Genomic DNA, 19,512 nt, shown 5'->3' on the forward strand with positions numbered 1-19,512 from the left:
CCTTTGGAAATGGATAGCTGTACTATTCTTAAACACCTTTTCTTTAAAAGATCTTTTATCTCCACAACGAAAAATAATTATAAGTAATTTAGACCACTGTACACAAACACATACACACATATTTATGCATACACCAAAATGACCTCACACATGTATTTAGCATTTCAAAGAGATACGATGACTCATCCTGCTACCAGAAAGATAACAAAGTGTGATGTACCTGGATTCTCCTTCTTTTGGTATTCTAGTATTTCTTTCCAGTTGCATCACACTAATGAAAGTTTCACTTTGACAGCTTGATGCTTGTACTGTGATCAGGAAACACGGTGTAATTCTGTTCCAATCACGCTTGCACAGAGTTTCCACCTACTGCCATGCCTGCTAACCTCCTAGCTATTCGTTTCCAGCTGAACTGCCAGCCCTGGGTTTGGCGCTTCTTTCCCTTTATCCCCTCACCTGAAACCAAATTCACAAGCACAAAACCTCCCCATGTAGACTTTTCCGAAAGACACTTTTCCCCACGTGGAATAATGCTAAAGTCAGCCAGCAACTGCCCAGGTGCAGGAATTACTCCCTTGTGCAGATCTGTTAGCAACATTGAAATGCATGGTTTAATTGTGTGGTCATTATTATGAGGATGTCAAACTTGACCTGTTCAAATATCTTTAGTTAATACAGGTCAGCTTCTGAGGAACCTTCATTTTGCTTCTCTTTTTGAGGAAAGCCTATCTGCACACACAGAACTGTCTCCAGATGTGACCAGAGTCACCATACAGTATTTCAGTATCTTACCACAAGACCTGTACTGACGTCAGAAAACAGTAATTTAATTTTAAAAGTATGGGCTCAGTGTTCTTATTAAAAGAAACATAAATGAACTATCAGCCTGTTTGGAACATGAGAAGTGATACATAGGTGCAAGATTTTAATGAATTGGCAAAGCACTAAGCTGGCTCCTTACCTGATTCCTTAATGCGTCCTACATTATTTGGTATGTGATTTTGTCCATTGGACATATTATTTCTAATTTACAGGTCATTACAGCTTTAGCGTAATTGTGGGACTAAAAGCACATAAAATACAAGAATTTCAAAATAAATTTTACAGCTCACACTTATTCAACAACTTACTGCATTTAAAAATTACTACAGTGCAAATCAGCATGCAGAAGCACACATCATGGGGAGCTTGCACTGTGATAGTAGCTGGATTTGACGTGCAGAACCCTCTGTCCTACACAGCCTTCACCATTGTGACCATTCATTATGCTCCTTCCTGCGTGTGAGTAGTGAAAAACAGTAGTAAAGATCAGGCTTGGGCACTGCAACCTTTGGGAACAGATGCTTTCTGTTCACACTACTGGCTGATAGCTCCAAATTCTACAAAAGAAAATCCAGGCTCAAGATGCCATCTAGTAGCTTGGGCTGCGCTTCATATGCCCCTGCTGTTCAGGTATTTCAAACCAATCCAGCTATAGCAGACAGAGCTTGAGCTCACTATGGACTCAACATACTCAAGGTATTTTCCCTCCTGGTATGCTGTAGCAGGTACCAGCAAAACGGAGCTGAAATCCTTGCTGAACTATGTAGGCAGCATCTTGGACAACAGGTGACCACAACATCACGAGGTGGCAATCTTCATACAAGGTCATATAACCACAACTATGGACTGCTTTACACATTATTTAAGACTCTCTATCTCCTAGTACTGGCAAGATGCAGCCTGGAGCACTGTCCAGGTTGGGACGATGCACTTCAAATACTGCAAACCACGTAAGACTAGTAAGACTTGGAAAGGACCTGGAAAATGGAACCCAGAATAATCAGAAGTCAGACAAACACAGATTGAATGAACTCAGATTATTAAACCTAAGGTGAGATGGTAGCCTGAGAGCAGACAGTAGCATCCAAACATCACTGCAGTGAATGTCTAAATCCATGTATACACAGATGAGCAGAAGCAATGGGATCAAACATCTGTTAAGGACAGGCACAAATTGCCTAGAGGTGCTGAAGAATCTCCATCATTAAAGTACAGATAAAGCAGGTATCTTAGAGGAATGATTCAGCTGGAGTTGATCAAGGATTGGGAAAGGGAGTAGCTGATCTCTCAAAGACTCTGCTGGTCTACATCTCCATCTTTAGGTAGTGACCTACTACACTGCACTTCCAGCTCATGCTCTATAGAGTTCCAGATGTAGCTAAAACTACAAGGAGGACTGGACTGCAGCTCAACTCTACACTGATTTGACTGTGAATCAGTGGGGTTATACAAAAGGCCAGATTCTCAGACTACATAATTCAATTTAATTCTCTACCTTGAAAATGGATTAATTCAATGAAATTGGGCTAAATTACACCAGATGGGAATCTCACTCCGAATTTATGCCACTGATCATATTTCATCCTCCTCTTTCAACTGACAAGGAACATCAGTCTTAGGTCAGAGCCTTATCTTAGGTCAAACTCTTAATTCTCATGCACTTAAGCTTCCATCTTCAAACAACAGTACTCAGAAACTTCTGTTTGTGATCATGAACATTTTTAAAAACAAAAGGTTTCCATTTCTGTGGTCTCCAGTACCAGAACACACACTTGTCAATACTTTTGCCCATCCAGTTGCTTTCATCTCTGAAATAGTCAGCCACAATTGAGTATTTGCTTTCCTCTGACACCTCCAACTGAGACTTAGTTTAGAGCTTGCTTAAGTAAGACAAAAAAACCCTCTTGCTCTGTCATCTTTGAGAAATTCTGGATTTCCCCAGTATACCATGAAAGGAAGCATGGCTGGGTAGGAAGAATACAGATTTTTCCTGTTTCTGCAATGCCCATGGCATTCAAAACTCTACCGCTGCAAACCACAAGAAAAGGAACATCTAGAAATCACTGAAACCACAGTGGCGTAAACAAGGACTGAATAAGCTGCTGAATAGCAGTAAAAAACTCCGCAAAGTTGTTTATGAGAATTTTATCCAAGACTCATTAGAAAGGGAAACACATTGGTACTTCAGAAATTCCCACGCTGTGTCAAAATGACATTTTAACCTTTAGATGTTTCCAGCAAAGTTACACCTATCACTGAACACTCTAGCCTAGCCCCAGCCACTGTTTCTTGTGTGAAATACATCAGTGTTCATTTAAATCACCAGAGAGTAGCTAAATCCTGAAAACAGAAGTACAGAGCAGCATACGGAAGAGACATGCAAGCTGGCTCGCCAGGCTTAGCTTAGCAATCTGGGGCAGCGACAACGTTCACATCACATCTGGACTGATCCTGCACAGAGAACATGGTTCTGGTGCCTCTGCACCGCCCACCACTGCAGGGGATGATGTGCTACTTTCCAAGAGACGCTCAGCAAAAAAAATTAAACATTAGCTGACACAGCTATTAGACTTAATACCAGCCTAAAAACTAGGCTTGCCTGAATCACACCATCTGATGCTCAGAGTCAGCTTTGCTGGCACAGTCCTGGTCTCAATGGATTGGTCATCAGAGATTGAAACCAGCTGTCTTCAAAATGTCAGGTAAGTGTGATATTCACATACAACATGAACTGCTGCAATATAAACAAGCCCTAACATTACACATCTCCTAAAAGCAGTGTTGGACCAGTTACATACTTGTTTTATCTGAGCAGATGTCAGCATCTGCTTTAAGTAGATAGAACTGAAACATTTGTGTTCCTTCCCTGCCCCCAGCCCCCATTCTACTCAAAAGTGAGGAAGAACACGGAGTGTCAGATTTTTCAGTGGCATTTTATACCACAGCAGAAAGACAGATGTTTTGAGGATCCCACCCCCTCTTACAATCTGGGCAGCCAGTCTCTTTGCTAAGCTGTTCACCCTTACTAATAAAATTGATTTGCACAACAGTACATTGCAGCCAAAGCAAGCACTGCAGTCATTAAAGACTAGGCTGCTCATACATGTTCCTGTACTTAGCCAAGTCAACTACTGATGAATTGGTCATCTTTTGTAAAGCAACTGTAAGGAACTGGTAAAGAAATAATTGTGGTTCAGGAGCAGCCATGCTGAAAGGTAGGACTTCTCCTGATCCTTTTGCCTTCCAACAGCAGGGTGCTGGACCTTAGCTGGTCCTTAACTAATTTCAATAACAGAAAATCACGAACACATCCTGGTCATTTGCAAGGCCTTATGTGAAGAAACTATGGAAATCTTTAGAAAGTAAATGCATAGACACTGAATCAGGGGCGCTGCCAGTTAAATTGTGCTGAACAACTCAAACATAAGTAAAGAGCAATAGTTCAACAAGAGATCAGGTCAGAGTTAGAAATTTTAACTACACTATGTAATGTGATGGTTCTCAAAATATTGCAGACCACTTCTTAAATGTCAAGATACTTCCAAATATCACACCTCTCCTATTAGTCTTCTTACTGTCCTGTGCTCCCATAATTTTGGTCTGGTCAGCTTAACACGCCCAACTTCACATTTTTCTTGCAGACAATCTTGCACTCAGGGATGGTACTTTTTCTGGGTTAAAAACAAAGCAAAACAGAACACCAAAAAATTCCAAACAAAACCAGAAAAAATGCACGGAAACAACAACATCAACAAAGAATATCAAAAGCCCAATCTACTTCTCTTTTTGAGACCTCTAAAAGGTCTCACAAGAGGATGAGGAGACTGTATATTATCCCAAAATTACAAAAATTACAAAAATCCTGAGTGCTAGTTAATCCTTGGTACTAGGTATCGCTTTGAGCTCTGGAGCAGACTGCAATAAAAATTATGACACTAAGTTCTCACACCAGAGTTCAGTTTCAAGAAGCCTCAGCTAGGTCCAGGCTGTATTTTACTGAATAAAGAATTAAGAGCTGTAAGGTAGAAACCTTGCCAATAGACAGGGAGTGGCCATATCAGATAAAAATTATATCTGATACATTAGAAACCCAGTGCCAAATTCTCATATCCATTCATAACTTTAACAGCCAAAGGAACAAATGACACCCATGGGAGAAAGACTGTCTGTCAGGAACTGCATGGAGGTTATATAGCAGCCTACACTGAGCTCTCTTGCAGGCCTTGGTGTAATGTCCCACCAAGGATAAGAAATGAGGGATGCTCAGCCTTGCCCCTCTAGACCTGTAAGACTGCAAAAGCTGCATTTCAACAGTCTCATATTTGAAACTGGAAATATTTTAGCCCTAGAAATTTTACTCCCGTGCCTTAAGTACACAGGCATCTGTGTTGCTGGAAGTGTTCTGCTGAAAGCTGAAAACAGAAAGAGGTTTATGGAGACTTATACCCTAAACAAATGAGGAGGGACATCCACGGAGAGATCTGGGAAAGAATGAACACCAAAGCAAATGTGGAGTTTTACTCCTCAAACCCAAAAAAACACAAGGTCTCATCACCATAGAAACACTTTTCAAATACTGGTAAAATAATATCTTGTCCTTAAAGATGAAGGAAAAGTCCAGTCCATTCTTACAGGAGTCATCCGGGGGAAAAAAAAGACAGCTTGGATTAACAGGTAATCATGAGAAGCATCACCCTAACTCTCTGGAGTTTGTCATAATTAGAAACTAAAGAGGAACTACTTATATATAGACATATCTAACTCTCGAACAAGTATTGCCATCATCTCCCTCCACAGTGTATTAAGCACCTGTAAACACAAACTGAGCAAACCTGAGTTCTTTCTTATGGCTTACTAAAATTTGCACTTTTCACCTCAAAACAACCACCCTGTGTGGCCACTCGTACCACACAGGGGTGAAAGCTGCAGGAACACGACACCAGACTTTATTTCTAGGACCAGGAGGCTGGTGACCTCCCTGAGGACACACAGCCCTGAGAACATCTATAACCTTATGAGACACATTTCATTAGAACGCAATTAAAAGGATTGTTTGCTCTAAGTCCCATTCCCAAGAAGTGAAAAACCTCATAATCAATTCTGCTGGAGAAGAAGTAAAGATGTCTGTTGTTACACAGCTTTTTCCAGAGCTTTGAGTGCTCAGGAGTTAATTACAGTGCACAAACTCTCTATGCATTCCTCTGAATACACATTTGCTTGTGGAAAAATGGACTGTGTGCACTGGCACATAAGTACTTCCTCTGTCCTGCTTACACTGTATCAGTTCACTAACAGGTTTAATTTGCTGTTTCCTCCAAAGGCATTTATCTTTGGAATTTTGGTTTTAACAATAGGCGTCTCTTGTATATACGCACACACACAAAATGACAGCTCTTTAATGATGCTATGTCAGAAAAATGCCCTTTCTGTGAACAGTGCAGCAAAAATGTCCTTGAGTATCTTAGATACAAAAGGCCAGTAAATTGAATTTATGTCTCATTTAATCTACAGTGCAACAGTTAGTACTTAAAGGGTACATACACTTCCCCTGGTCCCTTTCTTCCTGAGAAACTTTCAGATGCTGAAAATCAATTCCTTTTGTCTCCTTGTTATTCATCTGCTACACATTAAGGAGAAGCTCTTGGCATTCAGTAATCCCACAATGGTCTTTCATCTCCAGAGAAGCCTGGTATGAATTAAAATCTTACGCTCCCTCAAATTACAGATGCATACTGCAGCATGCCACTGACCTATCTGCTTGTGATTTCTGCCAGTGTTCTCAGCGTGCTGCAGCCAGCTCATCTGCATCTTTCAACTTAAGTGACTCTTCTATAACACTGCCCCTCCAGTCCACAGAAAGTGTTTATACATGAGTGTACACAAATATAAGTCCCCACACAACAGGTACCCCTATCTACTCTTTTTCCCAACTCCCTGTTGTTTAAAATTTACATTAAAAAGTGGGTTTACTACAGTCAAGATGTTACTATAAGAACAATAAATACTTCATGAAGGTAATGCTCTTTCACTTCAGTGGTCTTGAGAAGTGGAAATTATATACAATAACTTTGACATAATTTTTTTGTCATGTCTGTTTTTAAGGGCAGTTTTAACTTAGGACTCTGTTTTTCTATAAGAGGATAAAATTTAATTGCTATCTAGACTGATGCAGCACTGGTCAAACACACGCTGCTCTTTCACTCCCAGTTTCCAGCCAGTCATGGTGTCAGAAGTCCTGTACCATAACAATTCAAGGTTTTCCACTCTCAGGTCAGAAAGTACATCAAGGCTTAGTATACTTATTCTTGTTTTACTCTTTGTTCTTTTGGTATATTTTTCCTCCTTCCAAATGCTGTCCACTCCTTGAGTCTGAAATACTCCCTGCAGCCAAAGCAACACATTCAAAATAAGGAAACGCTTCCAAATTTACATTCACATTCTGTCCTACTGGAACCATCACCTTTTGCTAATTGCTTCTACATCCAACACTTTCCCCAGACAAGATTTTAGCCACCTTGCTCTACAATCTCTTACATGTATAATTTCTTTGTTTAAATTAGATTCGTCAAATGTTTTTCACTGAGCAATCTCATCTATCCAGTGCGGCAGTTTAAGGAGTTTTAAAATGAAGCTACTGAAAAGCCAAGTTAGAAGAGCAACGTGCACTTTATATGTAACCCTGAACAGCAGTTAAAAGGTGAGAACATAGCTCAAGTTCACGAGCTATTTTGGGCTCAGATTACCACACAGCCAAGAAAATTTGGAACTTGGTGTACGCCCGGAATACATGTCCAAAGCAACTGTGCAAAGAGTTAAGAGCGGACACTGATCTCCTGGGTCACATAAACATCCTATGCCAGAATAAACCAGATCAGATACACCTACAGTTTGCAGCCACGGGTGATGCTTGCCCAGCAAGGCCCTTACCTCACTTGAATCCTCCTGCTGATTGATAACAGCTAGTGCGTCCTCTGCAGCCTGACGCTTGGCTTCAGCGACAGTGCGCTCCATCTTGGCTCTCTCTGAAGTGATCATGTCGTGAGCTTTCCGCTCCGCCTCCGACACTGCCTTCTGCAACTCAGCCATCGCCTGGCGCTTGACTTCATTGACAGCTTCCTCTGCAAAGGAGGGAAGAAATCCTCATCAGCACAGGACGTTTGGCACAGGGCTGATGCGGGAAATGCATCGCTACTACTATGCTGAGATTATTCACAATTATGACAGTCTTCATTCTGAGTAGAAGGACACAAAAGAATCTGGTTCCTCAAGAATCTTCAAGACCACTGAGGTGCTTTTCTACTTCCCCATCATCAAAGTCTCTAACCCTTGTGATGATTCTTGCTATTTTGATTCGCAGTCAGTACTTCTTTAGGTACGTTTATTTCAGATCTCTGGCACAATATAGTTGCAATCTATTTGAACACCAAAACCTGGTTTTGCAGCACATATAAATAGGTTTGAAAATAATTATTATTTAAGATACGATATTACAGACTTTTAAAAAAAATATTTTTAAGCTCTGGAAATTAAGACAGGATTTACAGTCTTTACCAATTTTTTTCCCCACATGTTAATAAACAAGTACACGAAGTTAAAAAAAACCCAAGAGTTTACAAAAAAATTTTAAATCACTGGTCTAATATCTCTCCTGGACATACTGTTTTATGAGACAAAATTAAAATTTGTTTATGAACATTTATTTGACCTCTTGATCTCTCCTTCAAATCCATATTTATACCTGAAGACTCAACTTCCTGGCTCCGCTGAGCTCTGGAGCACACCCTGGCGAGCAAGGCTTCGGCACACAATTAACACTGAGCAGGGGCACACCACTTCATTAAACCAAAACCTTCATGTTTCTTGTAAAACAAGTAATGCAGTTTGAGCCTCTTCTTTGGTATATACTAGAGTAGTAATATCTTTTATTCCAGAAAACATGGATTGTCTCAAGTTGGCTATTTGAGTTTTGATGCAGGAGGGGTGAAAAGATTTTACTAATGAACAGTCTTTTAATTGACAACTAAAACAAGTAATTTCTTTTTTTTTTTTTAATTAGCTGCTCTAATTAACAAGGAAACCATCCTCCCCCTGAATTAGTTTATCTAATTTTCATCTTTATTCAAAGCAAAATGACAATGATTAATTGAAAATTTAATAAGCAGTAATTATTAACTTGGCAAACCTAGTACCAATTAACACTCTATTAAAACTAATTATGACATGTTTCATTCAAGTGTTTGCTCTTAATTGTTTCATGCACTTAGAAACCACCTTAATTAAATGTTCTGTTTAATTAAAAACATAGATTTCTATTAAAAATGTTTTACTGTAGATTAAAATCTAAGTATTACATCGGTGTTACGGGTTTGAATTTTAGTCCATGTATTTAGCCCACGTATTTGTGTGCACCCACATGCACACAGACCTAACCCTTCCCTACAAGTACTTTGTCACTCCTGAGTTACGTCTGAAAGCTCTGCACGTCTTGTTTAAAAATAAGAACTACACGAAGTCTCCATTTTCAGTTATTAAGCAAATTACAATAAAGCCTTAACTTTAAGCCATGTACTGAACTGAAACTGAACTAATTAAAATGAAAGAAGAGTTCCATTGAGGGTATGTGTGCGTGTTACATGTGTGCATGTCTGCAAGAGATGTTTCAACTGAAGTTATTAAGGAGGTGGGGAAGGATTTAGAGATAAAACTTATTCCTTTATTTTTATGAGGCTGAAAATATGCCCTTATATTACCCTACCATAAATGTTGTTTAGGGGAAAGCCTCAGGAGAGGAAAAAAATCATACCCTTCAACCACACAGCCAAGGCTTAATTTACTTTGAATATTCAAGGTGAATTAAAATTCTATCTAAGTGGCAATACAGGACAATAATTTTTGCTTACGATCAAAGCTACAGCTAGTCTAATTGTATATGCAAATCAGGCAATTTATATTTAAATTATGCATTCCTATTCTAGTCCCACAGGCACACACTGATCAGCAAAGGGAATTGGTAGGACATTTGCAAGGTGCTTGAATATTTATTACCAACTGCAACCATTCACTGATCACGAAAAAAGAAATATACACAGGCAAACATACAGATGCAATTTTATTACCATTTTCATAAAAATGAGGCAACTTAAATACAGGCATTTCGTGTCTATGAACTGCAGTTACTAACCAAGTGGATTTCTGTAAGAAAATCTGTATTCTTTCTGGTATTTGCTACAGATAGAAATTATCTTTGTATGGCATGATGCACTTTCATTACATCAGATAAATTCAGTTTTATGTTTAGGTGTTCTCAGTGGTTAGAAATGGCAGTTTCTTTATATTAGACAGAAGCAAAATATTCCAACATTTTCACAGGGACTTCTAATTTTAGTTTTTTCATCCTAGCTAAGCTACTTCTTTTCAGTCCCAATACAGAAATTGAAAACTAAATTCTATATTCTATATTGTGTAAGTTTTTTTGCAAAGCTTCTGAGAGCGTGAAGATGCTGAAAGTGCTTATGAGGCCATATGCCTGACTGATACTTTTTAATTGGCTTAAACTATGGATTGGATTTTAGTATTTCCATTAACTTTGATGACAGAATTCGTGTTGTGCTATACTGAGTGCGAAAACAAATAATTAAAATACGTCGGAGGTTTTGATGACAATGAACCGTCATTATTTCAATATACTGTGAACTCACGAACACATAAAAAAACTAGACAAAATTTCGTATCACTGATTTTTTTCACAGCTTCTCAAACTAAATGTTTCCACTACCTACTGACATTTTATAGACATAGAATTCAGGCTACATAGTTTAAGATAACAATAAAAACTGTCATATCTGTGCACGAAAAGTTATGGGTGCCAGTGAAGGAGATTTTATTTGCCTTGACAATGTTGAGCTATGAAGACAAAAGTGATACTGGCACTCTTCCTTTCTCTGCACTTCCAGAGAAAGGAAGAGTGATTAGATTCCAAGATCAGAAAACATAAATCTGGAAGTTTTTAAAAAACAAGTATCTAAGATGCATCTACCTGCATCCTCCACCTTCCCAACAACACTAAGGATTCTTGGCACAAACTCACTCAATCATTGTAGGAATGCAACTGAATTCTTCGAGTAGCGATAACTCATGAGAGAAGCTCCAGGAAGCAAACACCTTGTGTGGAATAGGCATTACTCAGCACAGTCTGAGGTCCTTGGCACAGACTCAGGAGAAGCACTCGACTCATCCTTCACCCAACATGATGATTCACCAGCCAGCTCCTGGTCACCTCCCTCACATCATGGGCACACTTGGTCCGCATGATGAGAAAAGAAAGGTGGTGGGCAGATATGCAGTCCTGTGTCACCACATTTTGCATCATCTCACTCCTGACCCAAGCAAAGACAGCCATCAGCACTTGGTGACAAGAGTTATCTCAGCATCATATCCCAGAATGCACCATCTCTTTTTCAGGACTAGGCTGTACAATGTGCAGGACCCTTACTGTCTCTGTATGACAAAGTATGATGATTTCCCACCTCCCCTGTAAGCTCCAGAGCTTACAACTGGACTGCCATGGACAACGGGCCTGGCTAAGTGACAGGGGATGTCTGGAAGACAGTTTCTGCATGTTACAGAAGAAACTACGGCAGCAGCCCACTCTCTCTCGCGGGGAGGCCTGGGACCCTCTCTGTATTTAATAAAGACAAATAGGTATTTCCAGAGAGCAAGCCATCCAACCTAGGTTCTGACCAATCTTCATTACCTGTCTGTCTCCCTCGTAACTACTGAGGAGCATCAAGAACATGTCTTGGACTTTTCGCCTCCATATCCATAATTCAGTGAGGTGAATCAGGGCACTGATTACTGCTTTCTACTGACATATGAAACTGAATTGGGCTCGCATAACTTTAACTCACAAGGTTCTGCAAAATATGTTCTTACTTCAACAATCACAAAAGCATGTCTCTAACTTGGTATATTTAAATAATTACACTGCAGTCTATCAATCTCCAAAAGTTTAAAGTGAATCCCTTTTCCACATGCTTTTGAGATTGCTTATTAACTGTTTTTATGCCACATTCTTTCCATGCAATGGATTCAGCATCCCAAACAGACTTTCATACTTGATTCAGCCGTCTGTACACTGGTCTTTACAGATATCTGACATACCAAGAGATCCACACTGAGCCAGCAGAAATGACCTCTGAGAGATGTGTAGCCTTCTTAACTGGCAGTCGTAGCCCAGCCAGGAAACTACGGAGCATCTCAAATGGCATTAGAGACCTATTCTCACAGAGCTGAATTGCACCTTTACTGCCTTGAAGTGATCACGAAATTGTGGAGACCTCCAACTTCAGTGCACCCTCCTGAAAATGCAGGGCCATGGTTTATGAAAGCAGTACGCTTTCTGATGTTTGACTACACTTGGTAGCAGATACAAGTATGCATCCTGCAAAGAGTCACACTTTTTTTTCCCCAGTTCACAGGCATGCTCAGTTGATTTAAACCCACATCAGCCTGAAAACAAGAAACTGGAAATAGGACAAAAGGAAAAGCTTTGTTTCAAAGGAACTGATGACACAGATGTTCACAGGATCACATGTCACAGCTCCTGTGCACTACCATTTGTGGATATATGTAATGTGAATGCACATCTAATTTTATAACTCAAGCCAAAAGCCTCAATAAACTTTTGCTAACTATGAAGAAACGTTTGTCTTTTTTTGCATTGCACCTAGGAGACATAAATGACCTGATATTCCAAATGACATAAAATCATAGATTTTGCAAGAGGAATGAAGGTTCTGAAATTCAACTCAACAATGCTCCTCTTACTGAGATTTCCTGGGGCTGCATATTTCTTTTGTATTTTTTATTTAAGATGTTAACATAAATATGGCAAAACAAACTATAAAAATACTTCCAGACACTAAGTTACAAAGGCTACACTTTCCTTGGACAAAAAAAGAAAAATACATACATCGCTATTTTTCACAGAAAAAGCAATAATTCTGAAAACATTACCATGATAAAAATGTTGACTTTACATGACAAACTCATATGATGCACAAAACACAACTTTTTTTCTGATGCAACAATACGGCAGCGTAACATATTTACATGTATGCTCTGTATCTTGTTTAAAATACACTGGAAAGCAGCAAACATTTATAGGAGATTTGATCAGAAAGCATCAAAACTGCTGCATATTTGCCATTTAGTCATTAACTGCTGCTCAGGCAGGTGCTGTAGACTTCATGGTTATACAGGTGTTCAAAAGGAGAGGGGTGTGTATGAGTGTACACACATAGGAGCTCAACTACCTCAGTGGAGTTCAAGAGCTGCCTCCTGGCCCCTCCGAAGACAAGGAAGCTCTGATTTCAGTGTTAAAAGAGCAAAAGTTTAGCTCCAGCACCACAGTGGCATCCCTGCTAGGAAACTCCAGTGCTCAGGAAGAGTTTCAAAGTGTTGAAGGAAACTTTGTGCAATGACAACTTCTGCACAGGGTGCTTCCCAGGAATGGGCAGATGCTGTCAACGCCCCTGCAAACAACCAGAGCAGCTGCAGAGATGCTAACTTGCTTACTTAATTGGAAACTTTGCAGGTTTATGAGCACAGGCTTCATTGGTGGCTGACAGGCACAAAATCTTTTTTAAATTACACATAGTTACAATGTATGCTCTAAGTTTTTTCTCTAACAGGTGTACTCAGGTTTTTTTCACCTCCTTTGGGAATTCTTACCTTAACTAGGTAAGAACCTTGAAGCTTAAATAAAAAAACAAAGCCCCACACTTCTTTTTAAATTGCTAACAGACTGAAACTTAGACATATCAAGTTTCAGCCTGAAACCATTAGAAGCCCTGAAAACAGAGGTTCTTATTGGAAGTACTGATATTCCTCTAACTACAGCAGCAGATGCTTGTATTATAAAATCATTTAATGTCCCGATCAGTTCCAGTTTAAGATTATTAAACACAATTTCTTCCTGTTACTAGTAAGCCCTTCCCCCCCTCCCCATTCCTCACATCAGTACATTAACAACTGCATACAGCTGCCAGAAGACTAAGCTGGTGTTTTTAAACAGTTCTTACCAGCTTTCTTCCAGATCTCCTCTGGCACATATCCAGACGCAGGCCTGTGAAGGAATTCCCGATGAGATTCTGCAGGAGGAGAGGATGCAGAGGGAAAAAGAAAGAGCGTCATAAGCAATGCTTGCTTGTTGAGAACAAGGCTTAGAGAAATCAGTTTTCGCTTTACTTACTGCTCAGACAAAAAAATCATGTAAGGTTTTTCTTTCCTCAAAACAAAACGGATGCCATGGCCACAGCTCATGAATGTCACACAGACCAGATCAATGTTTATAACTTGAATGTCTGATCTCAAGCCAAGCTAAGACTAGTTCACTTTAGTTTTATTTTATAGTGTTTCGAGTCAACTCTATATGACAGTTTGCACACTTCTAAGGCAGGCTTTGCAAGATGAACTGAGGGAGTGACATGCTTTATCCCTTGTCATTATACTTATGAAAAGGAAGAAGAAAGAGGGCAACAGTGCAGGTTGGGCACTTCTGCTCTGTGCAAACAGAATGGCTACTGATGAGTGCAGATAAAAGCCAAGATGTCATTCCAATGATCAAATAAGCTCTCCACAGAAAAAGAGAGGGGTGTTTCTCTATGTTCAGAGCTATGCTTTCCTATATGTGAGCCCATGGTGGCGACTATACCTGCAAGAGTTTGAAAAACAGAACCTTTAAATTTAGGTTAAGCCCTAAATACATGTGCTGCCAAACAACCTCACTAGAGCTGAAGCTCATAACTCACCCATACGTTTCAATCATATTTTCACAGCTCTTTCCTCTTCTCCTCCTTTCTTTTTTTTTTTTTTTAAGAGGGTTTAACCTCTGGGCCTGGGCCTAAGAGCTCTGAAATCAGCAAGATCCCTTCCACACAGACTTCAAAGACGTAAGATCACACAATACAGAAAGAAAATTCACTTTGGCCTGAAATTTAGCATACCCATCCTCAGCAGATGAAAAGCTCCTCTTTTAAAATATTAAAAACTGATTAACTTTTTTCAAAGTAATTGAGAAGAAAATTAAAAAAAAAAAAAACAACCCAAACACATAAAACTAAGTTCACTGCCACTGACTACTATTGCCTGTGTCACTGCATTCAATTGTCTAAATAAAATAACTCAATTTAGTATATTAGAGATAGGTTTGAATACTTTCAGAGATGCTGCTAGAAATCAAGTAACGTATCTGAGCTTGAAATATAACAAAAGTACACGTACTATTCTTTGAATACTATTTTTTACCAAATATATTCATTTTTGTACCTTAGTTATTATTTGCTAACCTGGTCAAAAAGTAGTATTTTTAAGAAAAAGGCTGAATCATTGGGTTTTGTAAATAATTTTTTACATTACTGTATGTATGCATGCAGTACTGTTTATATACAGCAGCCTACGTAAACTTAAATGCATTTAAAAGATGACACTTAATACTGCAGACAGATAACAAAGGTGGGAATGACGAGCTGTTTCAACTACACAGAGAGCAGGGAATCCCAACCCCTGCATGCTGTTTCACAGATGCAGTTTCTATCAGAGAATCTGCAGACACCAATGGAGCTGACTGAATCCTCCCATCTGAGCGGCAGCTGAGTGGATTTCCCCAGCTTTTCTGTTTGTCACTAAAGTATGGGACGACAATAAAATTGATTTTTGTAGGCAGAACTTCACACCTCTCAAGCATAAAATGATGCGTGTGTGTGTGTGTGTGTGTATGTGCAGATTTTCCAAAACAATTCTTTATATTGGTTTAATCAACTTGATAGAAGACTTCAGATCCGATACCAAAAATGGGAAAATTCTCAGTATCACTTGGCTTATATGATTCTGGAGATGACAAATATTCTTGTGTACACTTCTCTCATCCCTTAAAGGCTTTCAGATTTATGGGCACAGTGCCAGTTCTGTTAGGGGGACAGAGTCAGGAGTAGAAGACATTGCTTGAAAGCTCAGAAAAACTAAAGGCAGAAAAATTAAACCACTCTTATTTGCTCTTCATGCAACACTTGTAGGAAAAGACCCAACGAGCCTCCAAAGGTGGCAAAACAAGGAGTTTATTGCGTTCATGTCTTTGTGTTGAGTTTTCCGATTTGCTATTTAAGGTACCATCCACTGCAAGGGGATCATAACCTTGATTTAAGCCTGTGGTACTTAGTATTAAAAAAAAAAAAAAGAGAGAGATGTGGAACTGATTTTTTGGTACACATGACTTTCTAAAAATGGAATTCAATGACATAAATGACCAACAATTGCCAGCTAATTGTTAGAATTTCCAAAACATAAACAACAATCAAGCTCTTATTCCAACCACAAATTATTTACATGAGGAATGAGATCCTCTGCAAGAAGAATTAAATCAAGAGCTTGTGAGAGACTTTCCCATAGTTTGGAATGGTGCACAAAAAAAAAGACAAGAAGCACTTATGAAGATAATAAAAACCGTATTCTCTCAGCAAGAAAATATTATTATCATGGCTATTGTTTAGGCAGTGACAATCTTCTTTCTGGGGCTAAACTACAGTACATAACCAGAGTATACAAGTCTTATACTATTAGTATTTTTAAGGTAAAGTGTTCTTCAGCTTAAGAATCACAGAACTTGCTCATGAAAACTACAGCAAAAAAGATCTTAACTTGGATATCTAGAAAACTCAAACCAGGAGTAACATAACTGAGCAAAGTCCCTAAAATAGTAAATGTAAAAGCAACTGCAAAAACCATAATGAGGAAAACATATTAACTGACTGACTGCAGCACCTAGAAGTCAAAGTAAATGCTGCCTGGGAAGAAACAGAATGAAATCTGACAAAATTAGGAATAACCTGAAGTTATGTGGCAGCTCATATAGGAAAGAATAACAGAAAAGGCTTTACATGTCAGACATAATAACAATGGGTTTTTTAATGGTGAAAATGCAACAATGTTATTAGGCAGACCAACTGGATGTACTACACTGAATTTACTCGAAATTCGATGGCAAGGCGCAGTTTGAAAGTGTGTATTGATAATTAGTCCAGTTCCTACTGAACCAGATGAAAAAGCCCAACAAGGGAAAGAAAAAGCACATACACATGAGAGTAATCAGTAATTGTCTGGGAAGTGCTTAAATGAAATAAGAGCGATTTTTGATACAAGAAATGGTTTTGACATTTTCTATTTTAATATGAAATAAACTTGTGAAATGGCAAAAAAGTTGCTGGACTGGTATAGAACAATACAAATGAGGAAAACACACAAAAATTGGCCTTGGTTTCAGCTCTCACATTCTATTAATCATTTTTGGTGGTTTCAAGATAAAGAGAACAGGTGCTGAAAGTACTGAGAGACCTGGAGGGATGTGTAGACCTGGAGGGAGTTGTAAGAGCAGCAATATATATGAGTCTGGGAAGTGAAACTGAGATGAAAAGCTAGCTCCAAATAAAGGATATGAACTCATAAGGCCCAAACCCAAGAATCACAGAACAGAAAGACTTAGAAGGAAAAGATGTGTTCAAAACTTTCAAAAGTCTAATCCATATTTGGAAAGAAGGACCAAAGATGGGTTGGCAATACAAAAGAATGGAGTGTTTTATCACTTGACAATGACATGCAAGCCTATAATACAAAGTACTAAGAAATGGAGATGAATAGCTGATCTTCTGAGGATCTTTTAGAATTTACTGTCTTAATGAAAACCTGCCAGGAACAACAACACCCATATATGCTACACTGAACATTAGGGCTCAAAAATAAAAAAAGCTATATATAATCAGCCCTGAATTACAGATTATTTCACAAATGAAATATATATGTATTTATATGGTTTTCATATTTCATATGAAAGTTTTGTCTCATTCTACCCTATAATAAATGGAACTCCATTGGTGGGACACAGACAACAAACAAAAAACTTCTCAGAGCAGTAAATATCAAATATTAGCTACCTTGTTTGTAAGAGTCAATCTCAGAAGCATGTCAGCTCCAAATAATACATAAATACAGATCTGAAGTGTAATACTCTGAAGTGTAACACTGAATTAGACTTCCTTGCACCTGGTGGGGGGCACATGTTTCCAGTATTTTAATGCACTTCTTTGCCCTTAAATACATTTTTATGGCCATTACAACACTCCCCGAAATTGTGTTAAAACATGGTTAAGTTCTCATTTTAAAGAAATATGAAAAGTAAGGCCAAGTCATAAGCAAACATTGAGCACACAAACACGCAATGATCCTGCAGCTGGAGCACTGTGTTCATGCAGTTCGGTACACCACAACCTAGCCCAAGCCTCCCGTGCAGCGAGTGGATTAAGAGTAATACTTAATATCATAAGTGACCAGTATTACAGAGGCTTTACGTTCCAGAATTACAAGTTATAAATGTTACTGTGGCATTCACAGCGTTATGGGTAGTTCATGTTGAGAGTATCATGCATATCACAGCAATGCTGATTAAGTGCAAATGGCAAAGGAACGATTTTATAGTCGCAGCATGAATAGACATGTATTGGCAGGAATGCTCTGGCTAACACTGAAAATACGACAGTGAACAACCTTAGGTAAAATACAAACTAGGTCTGAAAGGGTTAACATTTTAAAAATTTATTAAGAAATTGCTAACCTACATGGTTTTGACAAATTCATATACTTGTGAGAATCCTGGTTTCTAAAGGGCAAATGCTGCAGGTATTGGCACTCTTCAGTTGGAGATTTCGAACTCTATTTTGTAAGATTTCCATTCAGATAAATTCAACAGACACAAAATACCAACACTGCTGCAGACCTTCTGATGTGTGCCTACACCACTTATCCAGAGCCACAGCTGCACTCGCTAAGGTTACAGATCTCATTTATAACCTACAACACTGAAGAACCCTCATCTTTAATTTATCTCACTGTGTGTATTTCAGTATTCCATGTTTGATATGTGTAATTATTCATTATTAGGACAAAAGTTGAAGTCTTGCTGCACTATGTAGTATTGACATTCTTCAGCAGAAATGAAGGGAGTCGGATGATGTATTATTCACTTCATAGACCATCACTGTTAATCAAGTGAATATATATAAAGTCTGAGACATTTTTAGACCTTCATAAACATGTATTATTCAGACTGAAAAGAATAGACTCACCTTACACACACTTGGAGAATAATGGCAGCTTGTAATCTGTTCTGGCTGACTAATAAGTGTATCGGATTACACTGCATTAAAATGAACGATCAAATATTTCATTTGATTTCTTAATTAAAATATCAGCAGAAAAATATTGATCAGATACTGCAAACTGTCATGCTCAACATAATTTACAGGGATGTCAAATTAAAAGAAGCACAAAATTCTCTGCCAGAAAAAAAGGTCTACTGGTTCAAAACAACAACCAGAATTTCCTTCAATTACTTTTGGACTCAAACTTTCAGTGCTAAATTTCGGCTCAATTTTTCAGCAAGAGCTATCTATGAAGACTGTGGCATACTGTTTATAGTGAGAAGTTATTAGTTCAGTGATGATATTTTAATTGTAAAGAAAAAGAAACAAAGGCACAGACAATGTAACCATATGGGCCTCTTTTTTCCCCCTTGGTAGTGGAGATGACAAGATGAATTTAAAGGGTGGATTATCTTGGTTAAAAAAAAAAAGTAGAAAGGGG

General features: G+C 38.6%; 1 protein-coding gene across 7 annotated transcripts in view; it reads right to left on the reverse strand.

The window, feature by feature from the left end:
- Positions 1 to 19,512, reverse strand: part of RUNX1T1 (RUNX1 translocation partner 1) — a 116,341-nt gene that overhangs the window by 5,286 nt on the left and 91,543 nt on the right. For all 7 annotated transcript variants that reach the window (XM_027892506.1, XM_027892509.1, XM_027892507.1 and 4 more), the window contains 2 exons: positions 13,905 to 13,973; positions 7,750 to 7,940 (listed from right to left, as the gene is read on the reverse strand). In XM_027892506.1, coding sequence (XP_027748307.1) covers positions 7,750 to 7,940; positions 13,905 to 13,973 — 260 coding nt within the window. The remainder of the gene's footprint in view (positions 1 to 7,749; positions 7,941 to 13,904; positions 13,974 to 19,512) is intronic.

This window comes from Empidonax traillii, unplaced genomic scaffold (genome assembly GCF_003031625.1).
Source record: "Empidonax traillii isolate 1590-97213 ecotype Southwest subspecies unplaced genomic scaffold, ASM303162v1 scaffold355:size2308892, whole genome shotgun sequence".
Classification (NCBI taxonomy): domain Eukaryota; kingdom Metazoa; phylum Chordata; class Aves; order Passeriformes; family Tyrannidae; genus Empidonax; species Empidonax traillii.